The sequence below is a fragment of the Etheostoma spectabile genome, chromosome 8 (assembly GCF_008692095.1).
Source record: "Etheostoma spectabile isolate EspeVRDwgs_2016 chromosome 8, UIUC_Espe_1.0, whole genome shotgun sequence".
Taxonomy (NCBI): domain Eukaryota; kingdom Metazoa; phylum Chordata; class Actinopteri; order Perciformes; family Percidae; genus Etheostoma; species Etheostoma spectabile.
In genome coordinates, this window is record NC_045740.1 from 4929814 (window position 1) to 4946574 (window position 16761).

At 39.0% G+C, this 16761-nt stretch overlaps 1 protein-coding gene across 7 annotated transcripts in view; it reads right to left on the reverse strand.

Moving 5' to 3' along the window:
• LOC116694181 (zinc finger protein aebp2) overlaps window positions 1–15753 on the reverse strand; it is a 24471-nt gene extending 8718 nt beyond the window's left edge. Inside the window, exons 1-7 of one of the 7 annotated variants that reach the window (XM_032523725.1) lie at window positions 15098–15752; window positions 13513–13723; window positions 12270–12377; window positions 11765–11951; window positions 10294–10418; window positions 7072–7142; window positions 3165–3232 (exon numbers count right to left, since the gene is read on the reverse strand). In XM_032523725.1, coding sequence (XP_032379616.1) covers window positions 7086–7142; window positions 10294–10418; window positions 11765–11951; window positions 12270–12377; window positions 13513–13723; window positions 15098–15648 — 1239 coding nt within the window. In that variant the 5' untranslated portion in view covers window positions 15649–15752 and the 3' untranslated portion in view covers window positions 3165–3232; window positions 7072–7085. Of the gene's footprint in view, window positions 1–3164; window positions 3233–5641; window positions 6056–6107; window positions 6736–7071; window positions 7143–7824; window positions 8050–8507; window positions 8688–10293; window positions 10419–11764; window positions 11952–12269; window positions 12378–13512; window positions 13724–15097 lie in introns of those variants that run through there. The other 6 variants (XM_032523718.1, XM_032523723.1, XM_032523724.1 and 3 more) reach the window with 6 other exon arrangements.
• Between the last annotated feature and the right edge of the window lie 1008 nt (window positions 15754–16761).

A 16761-nucleotide genomic window follows, 5' to 3' on the forward strand; every position in this document is an offset into this window, starting at 1 on the left:
AAAAGATGGAAAAATCTCCAAAAGGCATGAAATGACAGATTAGACAATCATATAATATGTCACAAAAAGTTAGAATTTATTTCCATCATTTACACTTTCAAAATAATAGAAAACAAAAAAATTGCATCTGCGAAAGTTTGGGCACCCTGCAGAGTTCATAAAATGCACCGCCCTCTTTGGAAAGCTGTAACTTGACAGCGTCGTGGATTGTTCTCAATCATTGCCTGGAAAGACCAAGTGATGTCAATCTTAAGGATTTAAATGCCCCGACTCATCTGACCTTGCCGCAACAATCAGCACCATGGGTTCTTCTAAGCAATTGTCTAGAAAACTGAAACTGAAAATTGTTGACGCTCACAAAGCAGGAGAAGGCTATAAGAAGATAGCAAAGCGTTTTCAGATGTCAATATCCTCTGTTCGGAATGTCATTAAGAAATGGCAGTCATCAGGAACAGTGGAAGTTAAAGCAAGATCTGGAAGATCAAGAAAAATATCAGACCGAACAGCTCGCAGGATTGTGAGAAAAGCAAGTCTAAACCCACGTTTGACTGCATTCCACTATAAAAAGATACTTGTACAAATATGGTCTTCATAGAAGAGTCATCAGAAGAAAACCTCTTCTACGTCTTCACCACAAAAATCAGCGTTTGAAGTTTGCAAATGAACATACAGACAAGCCTGATGCATTGTGGAAATAAGTTCTGTGGACCGATGAGGTTAAAATAGAACTTTTTGGCCTGAATGAGAAAAGGTACATTTGTAGAAGAAAGGGCACAGAATTAATGAAAAGAACCTCAGTCCAACTGTTAAGCATGGGGGTGGATCAATCATGCTTTGGGGTTGTATTGCAGCCAGTGGCACAGGGAACATTTAACGAGTAGAAGGAAAAATGGATTCAATAAAATTTCAGCAAATTTTGGACGCTAACTTGATGTCTTCTGTGAAAAAGCTGAAGTTAAAGAGAGGATGGCTTCTACAAATGGATAATGATCCTAAACACACCTCAAAATCCACAGTGGATTACATCAAGAGGCGTAAACTGAAGGTTTTGCCATGGCCTTCACAATCTGACCTCAACATAATTGAAAATCTATGGATAGACCTTAAAAGAGCAGTGCGTGACAGACAGCCCAGAAATCTCAAAGAACTGGTAGACTTTTGGAAGGAAGAATGGGCAAAGATACCTCAAACAAGAATTGAAAGACTCTTGGCTGGCTACAAGAAGCGTTTCCAAGCTGTGACACTTGCCAAAGGGGGCAGTACAAGGAATTAACTCTGCGGGGTGCCCACACTTTTGCAGAAGCCATTTTTCCGTTTTCTGTTATTTTGAAAACGTAAATGATGGAAATAAAATCAAAATGTTTGTGACATATTATACAAATGTCTAATCTGTAATTTGATGCCTTTTGGAGATTTTTTCATCTTTTCTTGGCTTCTTCATGCACATTAATACACATTTTTACCTGGGGTGCCCAAACCTCGAGCCCCACTGTATGTAAATAGTGAAGACTGGGCAGGTTTTCTCATGCCCCAATAGGCTGAGAACGATACTTAGTGCAAGTTCATTGAGAAGCTACACCAAAATACTGTGGAGATACAGTGATGGAGATTAATTACTTGAACTGGAAATTGATGAAACATGTATTGGAGAGCCACACAAAAGAACAAAATCAGCAATCAAGTAATTTTGGAATGTTGATGTCCTTTTTAAAAAGACACTTCAGTGGACCAATTTAAGGCTTATCCGAGTAAAACCAAGCCAAACAGCTGGTGTAGAAACACTGTCACACACAGAGTGGGACCGGGACAGACTTTCTAATAGTTAAGTTCAGTTTTTTCCCCATCAGCAATTCATGCATGAAGGTGGATAGCTTTGAGTGAGGATGCTGGCTGATAATCATGGCTGATGCCCTCAGCTCTTTTGAGGAGAGCCCTGGGGCTTCAAGCAGAGATGCTAGTGAGATGTAAACTAATGGGACCTGAAATTCTCACACTAAGAGCTCTCCACATCAACGATCAAAGGTTGGGAGGATTTATAGCAAGCAGACATGGAGGAAGGCCACTATGTTGAGCGCTCAACTGGATGCAAAGTAGAGTCGTAAAACTATCAGAGAGAGTAAGATACATATACATTGTTGATGTTCAACCCTGCTGCTCAAAAAGGAAATGTTTGTGTGACACAGACTTTACATGGTAAGGTTGTGCAGGATATTTAAATGAGATGTTGAGTTGCCTTTGTGTATATCATTGACAATTCAAAAGGTTATCTACAAATCTCAAAGTGTTTATGGACACGTCGTACATACAAACTGTTTCCAACTATATACTGAACAGCATTTTAAATCTACTTTAACCAGTCCCCCAACAGCAATAAAGCTACAATGAATAACTTTGGCAGGTAGTTGGGTCATCTTGCATGTTGACCCAGAAGTATCCGCTGTGCAGTTCACTACAACAGCAACAGAGATTTCCAGTGAAGGATTCTTTCTTTCGGCCAATCAGAGTAATAATGATAAACTAATTAAAACAAATAAAGTTTGATCTCAAATACTTAATGTTCAACTCTAGACTAAATCCTTCAACTATCTACTAAATTTGTATTTGTAAATTTGTAACATACGTACATCACGGCCATAATAACTGGTACCTTGCCCTTTCATTCATGGGTTAAATCATCATTTTTAATTTGCACCTTTATTTGTTTTATATTTTCTTGATTTTTAAAATTTCTATTTTAGCTGAGGTAGAGGTTTATGCAGATGTACAGTACGGGGGTTGATGCATAGACTGTAAGTGAAGCTACAACATCTCCATCACCCCCTGGTGGCTGGCTGCAGTATAGGTTAATAAATCTCACCTCCTTCATGGGGCCAAACAAAAAAAAAAAAATCAAAGAGTACATCAAATACATTTTCCCAAAACATGGTTTCTGTCATTTGTAGTTATTATAACAGTGATGTTTGTTGAATTGTTCATTTTTCTGATAAGTTTGGTTTTTATTAGCTATTTGATGCTATAAAACAGGGTGAAACGTCATGATTGATAGCTGTAATTGGTCGGGCAAGTGTATGGGCAGGATTTTAAAACGGTGGCTCCCCCGCCAAATTACTACTGTGCAGACTCTGGCAGCAAAATAACAAGAGGGCAGGGGAAGTTTTACTCACATGTCCTCCGGTGTCCAATGTAGGAGGACCTTCACCTTGCCAGAGCCCTCTTTCCTTCTGGCTAGCACCTGCACAGAGACGAATCAAGCAAAAAACAGTTGTGGCCCTCACAATTTCATTTTATGGGTCTCTGTGTAATGACAATAAATGTTTATCTTATCTCTTATTTCCCTCAGTCAGTATGTACTGTCAGCATGTGCATAGCCAAGTCACCTGTAACCAGTTTTGCCAATGGAAAAAGTGACTACCAAAAATAGACATAGGCACATAGGCACCTACTTATGTTTCATTTCAAGACTGTGATTTTACAAGCGTCCGATTAGCATAAATGTTAGCATTCTCTCCTGTCTGTTGAGAACAGGCTTTAAAGACATACACCCATCATCTCACTAACAAATGAGGCTACACGCTTCAAACATCTCACCAAGTGATATAGTGGCTGATCATTACACTAATAATGTGAGCACTCTTAATAATGCATGCAAGAGCTCAATGAGATTTCTATTTTCAACGATGCAATCTATCCCAGATTCCCCAGCAACATACTCGAAGACCAAGTACTCAAATATGAGCATTTAAACTTAAGAACTGCTTTTTGCAGCTGACATTCTTGAGAGCCAAGACAACACGGAGCAGTTATCACTGTAAATAAGTCACTGCTCTTGATGTGGATAATGTGAGCAACAGACACTTCAATGCTTTATAGAGGAGTGCGTCTGATGGAGACAAGCACCCACTTTATATCATTTTCTGCATTACATGGCAAGTTGTGTTTGTTTCATCTGTGTTTTGTCACCTGGTGATTTACAGTTTAGACAGAAATTACAGTTGACGCAATACCAGATTTCCTCAATAGTTGGTCCTTCTCATGCATAACATTTCAACTATCATGCTGTGTTGGTTTATAGTAAACCCGGTCTGGAATTCACAAATATTGTCAGTGGGGGAAAGTAAAACTAGAAAAATAACCAGGAGAGTAAAAAATAGCCAGAGATATAACCTCTTGCGTCATTAGTCTCCTTTTTTGTTTGGAATGTCTATTTTTAGGTTAGGGAATGAGCTCACGTGTGAAGAACTTCACTTACGCACATGAATATCTGAAATAATTTTTGCGACTCGAGGGACTGGCTGTGGCATTGATGGAAACCGGTTTGAGGACAGGAGAAACGAGGCTCCACTAAGACAAGAAACACAGGCAAAGACAGAGACCTATAATTACTCACATTTTATAGCTTTTCTTGCCCTCACAATTTTAAGTCAAACATTTGTTAACTTGTTTTTTTGGAACGTCTTGGAATTTTGTGTGAAACTCTTTAAAGAGATAAAAAGAACAGGTAGGCAGTGCAACTCAGCAGTAACGTCATCAGTGATAAAGCAGAAAAATGCCTTCAGCATGTCCCGCTTTAACGGACATACTGTTGATGTGAAATCTAAACCCTACTGTACCTACGACCTATAAAAACAAAATATGCGTACTACAGTCTGACTTTGTATAGGCAGAAATTTGTAGTGATGTTTGCATCCGTTTCCTTATTAGTGAATCATAGAAAGGGTGGAATGAAGCATGAAACATGAAGTTGACGTTACAGGGACTTGTTGGGCCGGTGTCCTCCGACACATGTAAGTCAACGTGTTAGTATAAAGTCATTGGTTAGACTACAAAGTCAATGTCGTCCGCCTCTCTTGCTCCTTCAGTGCAATTACTTGAAGTTAAGGAATCAGACTACACTCGGCTTTCTCCAGTATGCCAATTTATTCAACGTCATGTAAACGTAAAATCAAAACCGGATTCTCTCAGGAATTTTATACAGGAAACATGGTTTCTAATCAGCATACCGAATATCACCAATCTCTCCAGCATGAGAATTATTATTTTTAGGGCATTCTCAATTTTATTTTGATGAATTCTGCTATATTTTATAGTCACAAACACAAATTCTGTAAATCCTCACTTAGTTTGCTGCTTTTCCTTTCCAATGTCTCTTGTGCTCATTAAGCCATATAAAGAATCACAAGTTTGTAATTCTTGTCTCAATATTAGAATTATTTCAACTCTTAGCTTTGATTTTACCTACTTACTTTCTTAATCGATTGCTATTGTAGAGACTTTGTAAAAACGTAACATATGCATATAAATGTAACTGAACACTTTTTTCTTTTGACCCTCTTAAATTTGTTGTGTTACTGTGCATATTACGTATAATGTTAAACTTTCTGTATTAAATATTTTGCATTCAAGTGAAAATCCAGTCACTATCAGATAAAAGTAACAATTATAAATCTTTAAAGAAATACATGTGTTGCTGCTTGTTAATCAGCCAATCAAAACATATTGCTTGTTCGTTATTTATAGAGATCAACTTAAATTGCTATTAGAAACCACTCTTTGACAATTCAAAATAAATCTTTAAAGATGCAAAAATTCCTTTTTAGCTTTTCAGAGCACTAGTCTCGCCTCATAAATTAACATTGTCATTGGATTTTGTTCTTCTTTATCTGCTAGCTTCCCACCAGGGCTTTGCTGGCTCCTGCTGCTGCTCCATAAACCCCCATAAGGGATAAGAGACAACTTCTCAGAATCAACAACAGGGCCTGGTTGCAACATTAGCTTAAATCCTGTGCTGGCAGCAATGGGCCCTACAGTTGTGTCTCAGTGCACCAGCAGCTGCTTCACTGCCCTTTTAATTAAAAAGGCATAGCTGCTAACCTATGGCCTCGGGCTCCTCACAGAACCAGGTTAATAATCACAAGCTCAGGCTACACTTGAAGAGGCCATGACCATGTATGTAAAGGATGAAGAAGTGAGCTTGTGTTTAAGCAGCATGAAATGATTTATGAGCTGAGTGGTTTGATGATGGCAGTTGCTGCTTTAAAGGACAGATCTTAATCCTCTATAGACCCAAAAGAGGGAGGTAAGAGAGAGAGAGAGAGAGAGCAGGAGGAAACAGGGAGTGAACAGTGAATATTAGTGTGGCTCCTAAACAAGGCAGTGAAAACTGCAGAATGAAAGCTAGGGGAGGGCAGTCCTGTTAAAACTGGGTGCCTGTCTAGTGTCAGGGGGTCAAGCTGTGGATGACGCAGATTGGTGCAACAACAAAAATATCCCATCATAAACATGACTTTGCTGCTCTGGCTTGTCAGGAGGCCTACTAGCCAAACTCCACAGAACCCCCACAGCTCTACTCCATCTCCACAGGCCTGGGAAGGTCCACTGGGGCCCGGGGTCTGACGCAGCGCCGCAGTCCTACTCCACCACAATCCTCCAGGGATTAGAGTTGAGGAGAATGCATGCCCAACTGGCCAGATCTCCTTCCGATTCCATGACCCTGAACTTCACTTAAACCCCTTTTCCTTGTCCTTTTTCTCCAAGTCGCTGATCCTTTCCATTTGTTTCTCTCCCTCCCTTGGCTGGCTCTTTCTCCTTCTTAGTCTGTGTCCAAATATGTGGTTACATCTCTTAACCTCTTCCCAAGCTTTCTTCTTTACTTTTAAAATTCTTGGCTGCTGGTGAGCAGTTGAGGTTTGTATGGAGCAGAGCAGGAAAGAGTTGAGGATAGCACCGATGTCTACACTGTCAACAGGAATAGAAGCATTAAAGGCAGGGTTGGTAACTATTTCCAATGTACACTTCTTTTAGATATTGTTTGAAATGGTCTTCACATCCAACAGCAATAAATAGGTTATGGTCTCTGGAAAGGAGTGTAAAAGACCTGTCATTTGTAGCTGCTGTAATCCTGTAGAAAATGCCCACCAATCACTGCCTCGCGGTTTGCTTGCAAAGAACCAATGAAATGCCTCCTTGTCCCACTGTGCGTACTCTATCCCTCACATGTACAAGCCTGAGCTTAATGGGCATTGTCTCCGCATTGTAAACAGTAGTTATGTTTGTTTTAAATATTCGGCTTACCGGTGAATGAGACATTAAGTAAAATTGTGGTCCTTTCTCCACTCTGAAGCAGTGACGCAGCTTGTGCACGTCTGTGTGTGGATTCGAGCCCCGAGGGCAGGGAGAGGGGTTAGACAGAGCCGCGAGGAGATGCTACTTTCAAATCATGCTAGCTCTTCAACATTACCAACCCTGTCTTTAACAGTGTTTGTATAAAACACCTGTCTGTCCGTCTGTCTGTGAGTAAGTTAAAACAATGGAGCCTCAATATTACTATGGTTGTAGAAAAGTGAACCAACTTGGGGTGGGAGATTGGGTGGGTTTTAAATTTGTATGTTTTTTATAATTGTTATTATTATATTATTATCATCATCATTATCATAATCTTCCCTCTCTTTTCTACCTTTTTTTACATCTATGTCTGTTTAAAAGATAATAATAATGATGATGATTTATGTCATTTGATGTGATCCAATAAACAAACTTACATATATGTAAATTACTATAGCTTACTGACTGATTAGAATAATTGTCACAATATGATCTTCTTGTGTGGGGGCTTTGTGGAGACAGGGTGCTCCCTAGTGGAACGGCACAAGAAAAGCAGTCATTCAAAAAAAAGCTGCCATCCCCATCCAAAATGTCCTTACAGTTAACTTCCCTAAATATAGAATGTATTCCTTCACTCTTTGAAGAATCAGTTGAGAGATAGAGCAAAGAAGAAGAAGAATATTTTTTCCTGCGAGTGCTCATATGAGCCCTCAGTAGTTATGTGCAAAAGCATGTAAGAGCTCATTAATAATGTATCAGGCTTACTGGGCTAAGAATGGACCATGAGCATCATACACAAGAACAATCCTATTGTCTTTTCTGTGAAGTCTGATTCAGAGAAAAACAACATCAAGCCTTAGGGCAATTCACAAGGTTCACTTTAAGTGCACCAAGAAGACATCTGCAGTGATCAGAGGCTGAGACTGATTCTTTCACGCCCCCTGTCGTCTAAAAAGGAAATAACATAAAATAAGATTTTAATAAAAAACAAACAAAAAAAAACAAAGACAGTACAAATGTAAACACAATCACACATTTTAAATTGATAGGCATATTTTTTTTTAACCATACATTGGATACATATGATTTAAACATAAAAGGTTGTAAGTACCAACAATAACATTATATTAGAGGTTGACCACAATGCGTTTTTCTGTGGCCAATGTCGTTCTTTAGAAATCAGGGTCAGCCGATGATCGATAAATGCTGCCAATGTATCTTGGCCAATAGATATTGTTTTTAAACCTCTATCTGAAAGATAAAATGTAACACTAATAATTACTTAAGCTATACAAAATGTCTTAACAAAAACATTTATTTAACACTTCACCAATCTGCACTTGGGTATGTACTGTATTACAGTATTGTATATATAATGTATAATAAAAAATATATTAAATAAACAAAAAGAACTTTAACTGTCAAATAGGGCACTTAGTAGCATTTATCAAACATCTGAGAACACAAAAATAAATTAACAATAGTGCTGCAGAGAGTAGCACCCAGCAGCATTTCTTTGATTTAGGTCTGAAGAAAATGTTGAACTCACTTAAACAAAAAAGTCTTAGTGGATTTTCACTTCTGCCCTGAATAAAAAAATTAAATTAAATTAAAAACCGTCCAATGCCTACCTCATAAAAGAATGGCAATGCTTTGTTATGTCTGCTGTTAATCATTGTTATGACAACGTTAATGGAATACAAGAATATTGCTGCTACATTATGCCTCTAACTCAGACCTTTATATATGGGTACAGATTAAAACTGGTTTATGAACTAAGTCATTTTAAACAGAATCCTCACTATGTCTGAATATGTTCAACCTTTGTGATGTGACAATAAAAAAAAATGTAACTGTTTTGACTAACTTTAGACTAACTTTCTAATTTGAAGTAGCCCTAAATGGCTCCATAGTTAATGCACACAAAAATCCTATTTTAAAGTCTTTGGTTAAATTCAGTTTCTGTTGTACAGTTCACATTTTTAACATGCTGATGAGCATAATTATTATTTGGAATGTTTTGCACAGACTTGACCATAAAGCAGAGGAAAGCATCTGGTGATTTCTCCTGATAATGAGATTGCATCCTTTAACCCTTGTCTCTAAACTCCCCCTGCTACTCATTGTGTTTAAACCCATTAAAATGGAAACAGAAAGCCAAAGGTAGGCCTGCACGATTCAGGGAAAAATATGAGTCACGATTTTTTTGCTCAGAATTGATAACACGATTCTTTGCCACAATTGTTTTGACCAAAACAAAAAACAAATTGGCAATACCAAACCAAGGTTATTATAGTTTTGCATTTTTCATTAGTTTATTTTTTATTTTGTTTTCAAATTCAGTTTAGTTTTAATTATTTTTTAAAGTGGGTCTGTTAGTTTATTTTTTGAAAATGTTTAGTTTTAGTTTGGTTTAGTATCAGTCTTTTTTGTAATATGGGTTATTTGTCGGGGGATTTGAAAAGGTAAAATAAATGACAAAGTATTGTGAACTAATAACAAAAACATCACACAATTTTAGAAATATGTATTCCCAATGTATTCAACAATAACACCAGTACAAACAATGTACATATGATGATGAGCACAGACACTGTACGTAAACAATCAACACAAGAAGTTTTTTTATTGTACCACCATGAGACCAGGCGAGGGGCATGGACTGTTTGTTGTGTTCAATTTTACATGTAATGTCGGAATTTATGGGTTCCCAGTCGGAAACTATACACGTCTACATGAAATGTCATGGTCAGAAAGGTATAACATTATTTGCTCTATGAAATACATTGACAAAGACGAAAGCTAAGGACATTTACGCAATAATTTAAACCAAACAGATTGTTTTTGGCACCTATAGCACATTGAGCATCACCACAAGCCTGTAATCATAGAGGCCTCAATGAAGAAAAGGGAGAGCATAGCAGCGCTTGGGAGCACTTTAAAACCTATTTTATACACTCTATGTTTAAAACTCGCAGAAGAAAGTAGTAGCGTTTGTGATGCATTCAGCTCATAAAATTAAATAAGAACCAAAGTCAAGTTGTTGTTTTTTTTAAATCAAATTTATTTAAAAATTAAAATCATGTACAAGGTGAATCGAGATGGCGATTTTATAACGATTAATCGTGCAGGCCTAGCCAGAGGCAAACACTATAAGACTTCCAAAAGTAGCAAACATGCACACAGACTCACCGTGCTGTGGAAGACCACACTGTGGCCATTGCCTACACTTTCGATGTGGGTGGCAAGGTTGAGACAGATGGCCCTGTGGCGTATGGCATCCATGGTTTGGGCATCAAAGAAGTCATGGGGTCTCGCTAGAGGAGGAGGACAGACTCAGATGAGAGCAGTCAAACAAACATCATACCAAGGTTCCCACTGTGGGATATATCAAAGTCTTTGTAACTAAACTACATCAGAATCATCTCATCTCCGAAAATGCTGAAAATGCTGCTTTACAGCAACAAAAAGTGCTAATGTTTAAAAAAAACAACAACAACCAAAAACAGATACCACTCACTATTAAAAGCTGTAGTAATGAGATTCCTATGGTTAACTTATGTGCTCTAAATAACTGCCTCACTGCACATTTTCAGTGTTAGGATACTCAGACCTCGTGGCATTTTAAGTGATTAGAAAACAAGGATTTTGGGCTGAGGTCTATGCAAAGGACTTTGTAGAAACATATCCACAAGTATCACATTAAAACAGAAAACTTTTTCAAGAGACAAAGATGTATACACATGGCTCCACAAGAACATTGCTTAAGTTTGCCAGTAATAATCAATATAAAAGTTTTGCTTTGGAAAACAGGTGGCAATAATTTCAAGTAGGGTTGGGTGATAGAGAAAATCAAATATCACGATATTCTTGACCAAATACCTCAATGTCAATATTGCGACAATATTGTATGGTTGACTATTGGTGCTTTAACAAAATGTTATTTGCAGAATGAGACGTTTGTTAAATAGCCACCAGAAATGATTTAATGATTGAGAGCGTAAAGGTAAATAATGGAACACCTAGAACAGTCTGGTAAGTTCAGAAAAGTACATCCCTTTGTTGTAATGCAGCCTGTAAAACCAGGAAAAGACAACACTTACCATACTACGATATTACGATATATCCAAAATCTAAGACGTTATCTAGTCTCATATTAAGATATTGATAAAACATTCATGTATTGCCCAGCCCTAATTTTAAATATACACAATTTGTTGCTAATGGACTGAAATACGCAAAACCACTGATGGTTTCTTAATGCCCATAAAATTCTTCAACTAAAATTGTAAAATTCCTAGTTTTGGGAGATATGTGTTTTACAACAACAGTAGGAAAAGTTCTATTTGTCTGTCACATTTGAAATATTATTTCACGTCACACAGATTTAAAGATCAGTACACACTACGATTACCTGAATTTCAAGACAGGCAAAGGGGGTGAGGTGTTCAAATAAAGATCTGAGTTTGCAAAACGCAGACACAGGCCATCTGAGGCAAACCATGCCGCAAGGGAAGGAAGTAAAAGTATCACCCTGAGCAAACGTGACAGCACCTAAAAAAAATTGTTTAGTTTATAATGCTTCCCAAAAAAGAAAAGAAGGGAATTCACAATGAGAAACATTAAGAAATATGTTTAGTTTGTGTTCCTGTTCGGTACATACGTAAAGTACACCTGCGTCGGTTCTTAAGTTTCTTTCTCTTGTTGAGTCCAGCTTTGGAGGGTGACTCTTCCTTGAGTTTGGCCTGGCCAGACATTTTGGAGGAACTCTGCTGGTTGAAGTGGCTCGGGACATGGCGGGCTAACCCTCCTTGGGAAGCAAAGCTGGCGTTGCAGCCACCAACTACACACTGCAGCAGAGCACAAAAAACAAAAAAAGAGTATTTGGTAGGTTTTCCACCTAACGAGGTAAGATGACAACTTTTTAAGCAAACTAACAAGGCAGAGTAGGTACTGGTACTTTGATGCATTCATTGGCACATACCATCACCAACACCTACATACACAGACTTGTTTATTAGTGAAACAAGTAAGAGGATGGCTAAGTCTAGATATGTTGCAACCATAAATATTACATATAAAACAGAATATTATCATAGCACAATTCACTCATCAGAATATGGAGAAACAGCTACAACTGTAAATTGTATCAGAGATAGTGTTTTTACCTTAAAGGGCTTATCTCCACTGTGGGTCAACATGTGTCTCTGGAGCCAACTTTGACTTGTGGACGGTGTGTTATACACCTTACAACCCTTCCATAGACACACAAACACCTGAGGGACCAAGAGACACAGACGTGAAGAGAGGGAGAAAAGTAGAAAAAAAGGTTAGGTTAGTTGCCAAGACAGCTTAGAGAGGGGTTGTTGGATAGAAAGACAAAGATAATTTCTGGAATGATACTTTATGTCATAGTCCTAACTTCAATTCTCTGTAGTCTGGGGACTTTTAATGCAGCCTACAGGTGGAAGAGGTCAGAGTGTTTTCTGGTATCTCTTTTTTCTTAGTCAAGAAATATAAAATGTCAAGATGTGACTGTAAACCTAAGTTAATGCATTGCATTAACGCACATTATTGCATTGCACATACTGTGAACATTCAATCCTCTTTGTTTTAAACAGTGTACAGCTCTTCATTTTAAAACCAACATATTTGACACATTTTGTATTGTAAATTTATATATTATATTTATGATTCTTGACATTAGCAGCATGTTTATTTTCTGCTCTCTTACTATGTTAAGGCAAATTCCTTGTATGTGAAAACCTACTTGGCAGTAAACCGGTTTCTGGGTCTGACCATCACAGCTGATTATTTTTGCAAAACCTGACTGTGCAGGCTGAACCTGAAAAACATACTGTGTTTACCACTTTTTAGTACTAATTTAATGGTGCTGTCAATTGGGTGGCATAAAGTATCAGGCAATCAATAAAATTGTTAGTTCCAACAAAATCTGAAGAAAATATCATTACTGTTGGTACTTTTGGTATCTAGCAATTTAGAAAAGGTTTAGTTTTGCATTTTCCAGGTTTTGAGATATGTCTCAATGCCAATAAAATAAAGGTGAATGTTACTTCATTTAATTTTGTTTACAACATTAAAACAAATACATTTAAAAAGTTCAAGAGCAACATCTCTTTTCAAATCCCCGTTACATAAGATAATTCACAGAACAATGAACAGTTCTCAAAGGGCAGCCAAAAGCAGTTCCAATGCCACAGCGGTTTGAACCAAGCCTTTGATACTCAATGGTTGCATGCAGCCCACTTGCAGCATCTTGTTCAACTCTGTCTTGGGTGTTTGGACTGTCAATCTTAAGCTATGGAAAAAAGGGAGACTATCTTGCTTTGGCTACTTGTCAGAATAAATACGATCAACCTGAAGCTTGTCCAAAAGTTAAAGTCTACTGACCCCTCCTCTCTGCCCATCCACATGAATGCCCCTGATATGTTCTGCCAGATCAGGACTTGAGTTGAAGCACTGCGGACAGAGGTCCCAGCAGCAGGAATAAGCCACTGTCTTAGCCCCGGAGGAGCTGGCATTGCTCTGTCCGTTCATCATAGCAGGGGTGGAGCGCCCACTCGACACCGTGCTCTCCATCTCCATCAGGGTACTGCTAAGACTGAGAGAGAGTAGAGGGTTAGCGTGTAGAGACAGAGGAAAAATACAGTCCCATTGTTAAAACATGGGTGCTTAAGTCATCAATATCTCCATAGCTTAGATCAGGCTATGCACAGCCCTGAAGAACAGGTGCAGATATTACAAGCCACATTAAATATCACCATGCATGAAAGCCTTCAGGCTGCAACAGATTGTTCATGCATGCCACCTCCATCACTCATGCCAAATCAATTTTATTGCTGTATTCAACACACACACACACACACACACACACACACACACACACACACACACACACACACACACACACACACACACACACACACACACACACACACACACACACACACACACACACACACACACACACACACAAGTTAAAAGGCTCATAGACAATTAGTTGACTCATCACTCATTCGATGACTGTCTATTACTTGTTACAATATCTAGTCTTGTGGTCTAGTTTTGGCCGCAGTTTTAGTAATGGGACCTGTAGATTTACCTTTCAATAAATCATATTGTCCTTTGGATGTTTGACGTTCACTGCACATAATTATGTATGTGCAGAGTTGGACACTAGAAAGCTGTTTTCTTACTCATCTGCTGAAAGTGGAAAGTTTATATCTGTGCTCATCTTAAAATCTGAGTTGAAGACCTATACCTACCAGATAATTTTGGGACATAACCAGTTTGGAAGCCAAAAATGGTCTGAAATTAAACGTAACCTACACAAGTGTGTGATGGAGTTATCCGAGACTTCCTCTACAATTATTAAAGCACAACTTTTTAATGTTTTTAAAATATGTCTGATCTTTAATGTTATGAGTTGTTATGAAAACGTGACAAGTTAAAAGGAAAATTAATGAGCAAGGTGATTTTTGGTTTAACATGCAGTGGCAGTAGCTCAATCCATAAGGAGTTGGGTTGGAAACCAAAGTATGGTGGTGGACTGGTAGCGGTGGAGAGGTGCCCGTTCACCTCCTGGGCACTGTCAATGTGCTCTTGAGCAAGGCACCGAACCCCCAACTGCTCGGGGCGCCTTTCCATTGGCAGCCCCCTCACTCCGACATCTCTCCATTAGTTCATGTATAGGTACTGAGAATGTGTGTGTAATTCAGGCCTTTGTGTAATGTGTGTAATTCCGGCCTGTGTGTAATGTGTGTAATAACAACAGAGTGTACAATTTTGTAATTTCCTCTTGTGGGATTAATAAAGTATGCATTATTATTATTATTAAGTAGCCTACATTTTACATACAGTAGCTTGACCTATTAAGTACCAAAACTCCAATTACAGCTAATTATTATGGAGGATGGAGTAAAAGGACTACTGTCCGTAGCTACTGACCCAGTTGACCAAGAAGAACTCGACCAACCTGTCCTCTGAGTCCATACGGCTCAACGGTTCACCATCCGAGGATGATATCTCCACACTCGGCCGCCTCTTGTCGCCCAGCTCCCCGCCCCCGCCGCTGGGTTTCTCACCATCTTCACAAACTGTTTTGCTCTTTTCGCAGTTTATCCCCGTACCATGGCTGTCTTCTCTTGGTTCCTCCTTTGCTTCTTTCAATGCGTTATCGTTGGCTGGTTCATTGTTTAGACTACCTTCTCCGGGGCTTTGCCGTACTTCATGCTTTAGCTCTGGTTCTTCTGGAGCGGCTGTCGCCACCTGGTTCACCGTTGCAGCAGCACTGTCCTCTGTCACCGCCTCCTTCTCGGCCTTGTCTCCCGCTGCAGCGGGCTTCTCTTCACAGGGCCCCGCGTTCACCTCTTCCATTTTCGGTGTTATGCTGCTGCGTGGCTCCTCCGTTTCCGGTAACGCGAGGCCCTTTTCTTTCTCCGCGCCAGTATCCTTGTTTATCTCTGCGGCCGTTACATTGCTCTCAACACTCAACGTGGATGTTCCTTCTGGAGCCGCATCAGCCATTTCAGCGGCGTACGTGCCGTTGGACACTTTCGGTATTAAAATGTACCCGCTACCCACAAATGCTTCACTGCAGAAGAAGGGCTGGGTCAAATCACACTGTCTGCTCTCTGATTGGTCAGAAGCGGCACGAGGGGGAGAAACTGACGTTGGTATTTAAACTTTCCATGTGTTTCCAAAATCACAGTCTCTCAAATGTGCAAGTCTCTACATGATTACAACAGCGAAGAGTTCCAAATCAGCCCAGGGGAGCTTCCTTCAGGCCTCGTGCACATTCATTTTAGAGCAGTTTTAGTATCAAAATGTTCCGGCTAAGGGTCTTGGACAGTAATGCGTATTTGTGGTTAATATTATTTTTACCAATGCTACTAATGAACTTTTGGGTTACTATGTTGTAAAAAATCCCTTTAGCTGGTGTTCATCCTCCTCCAGCAGGACCACTTCCATTCTGGAAAAGCCTGCGAAGACTCTGGACCAAATCTTACCAACATTTATAACTCCTTATGGCTCAAAGTGTTAAATCCACAAGCATTTGTTAATAGATATGCATTCCTAAATTAACCGATGCTGGATTACCAACCGAGCAAAACTGGCCACTGACCTAGGACCCAACAGCAAAAATGTTGCTCGGAAGCTAAATTAATCCGGGTATGGCTATTTGGAAATATGTACCCTAACAAAACATTTCAGGAACAAAACGATGTTGTGTTCATTTATGACAAATATAAACCGAGTAACCTAACTTGGGCTCTGTGAAAGTTGTCTCCATTACAGCAGAATGACCACAAGAGGGAGTCATAGTTCCAAATTTAAACTGGCTGTACTTATTTCCTAAACAGTCTATGCTCATCTCACGTTTACCTCAATCTGTGCCCTACAAATGACCCGTACTACATTTCATCGTTTCTGATAAAGTTCATCATTTAATTACTAGTCCACTATTCGTGCATACATCTCTAAATGTTAACAACCTGAAACCAAGAATATGCTTTTCAATATTTTGTCAAAATTCATTCAGTCCTTAAGTAAGCATATTTTGCTGTAGGCCTATACAAGTCCAGAGTTTTCATGTTGCAGGACTAAACTGAATTTGAGCTGATGCAAACGCTTGAGCAG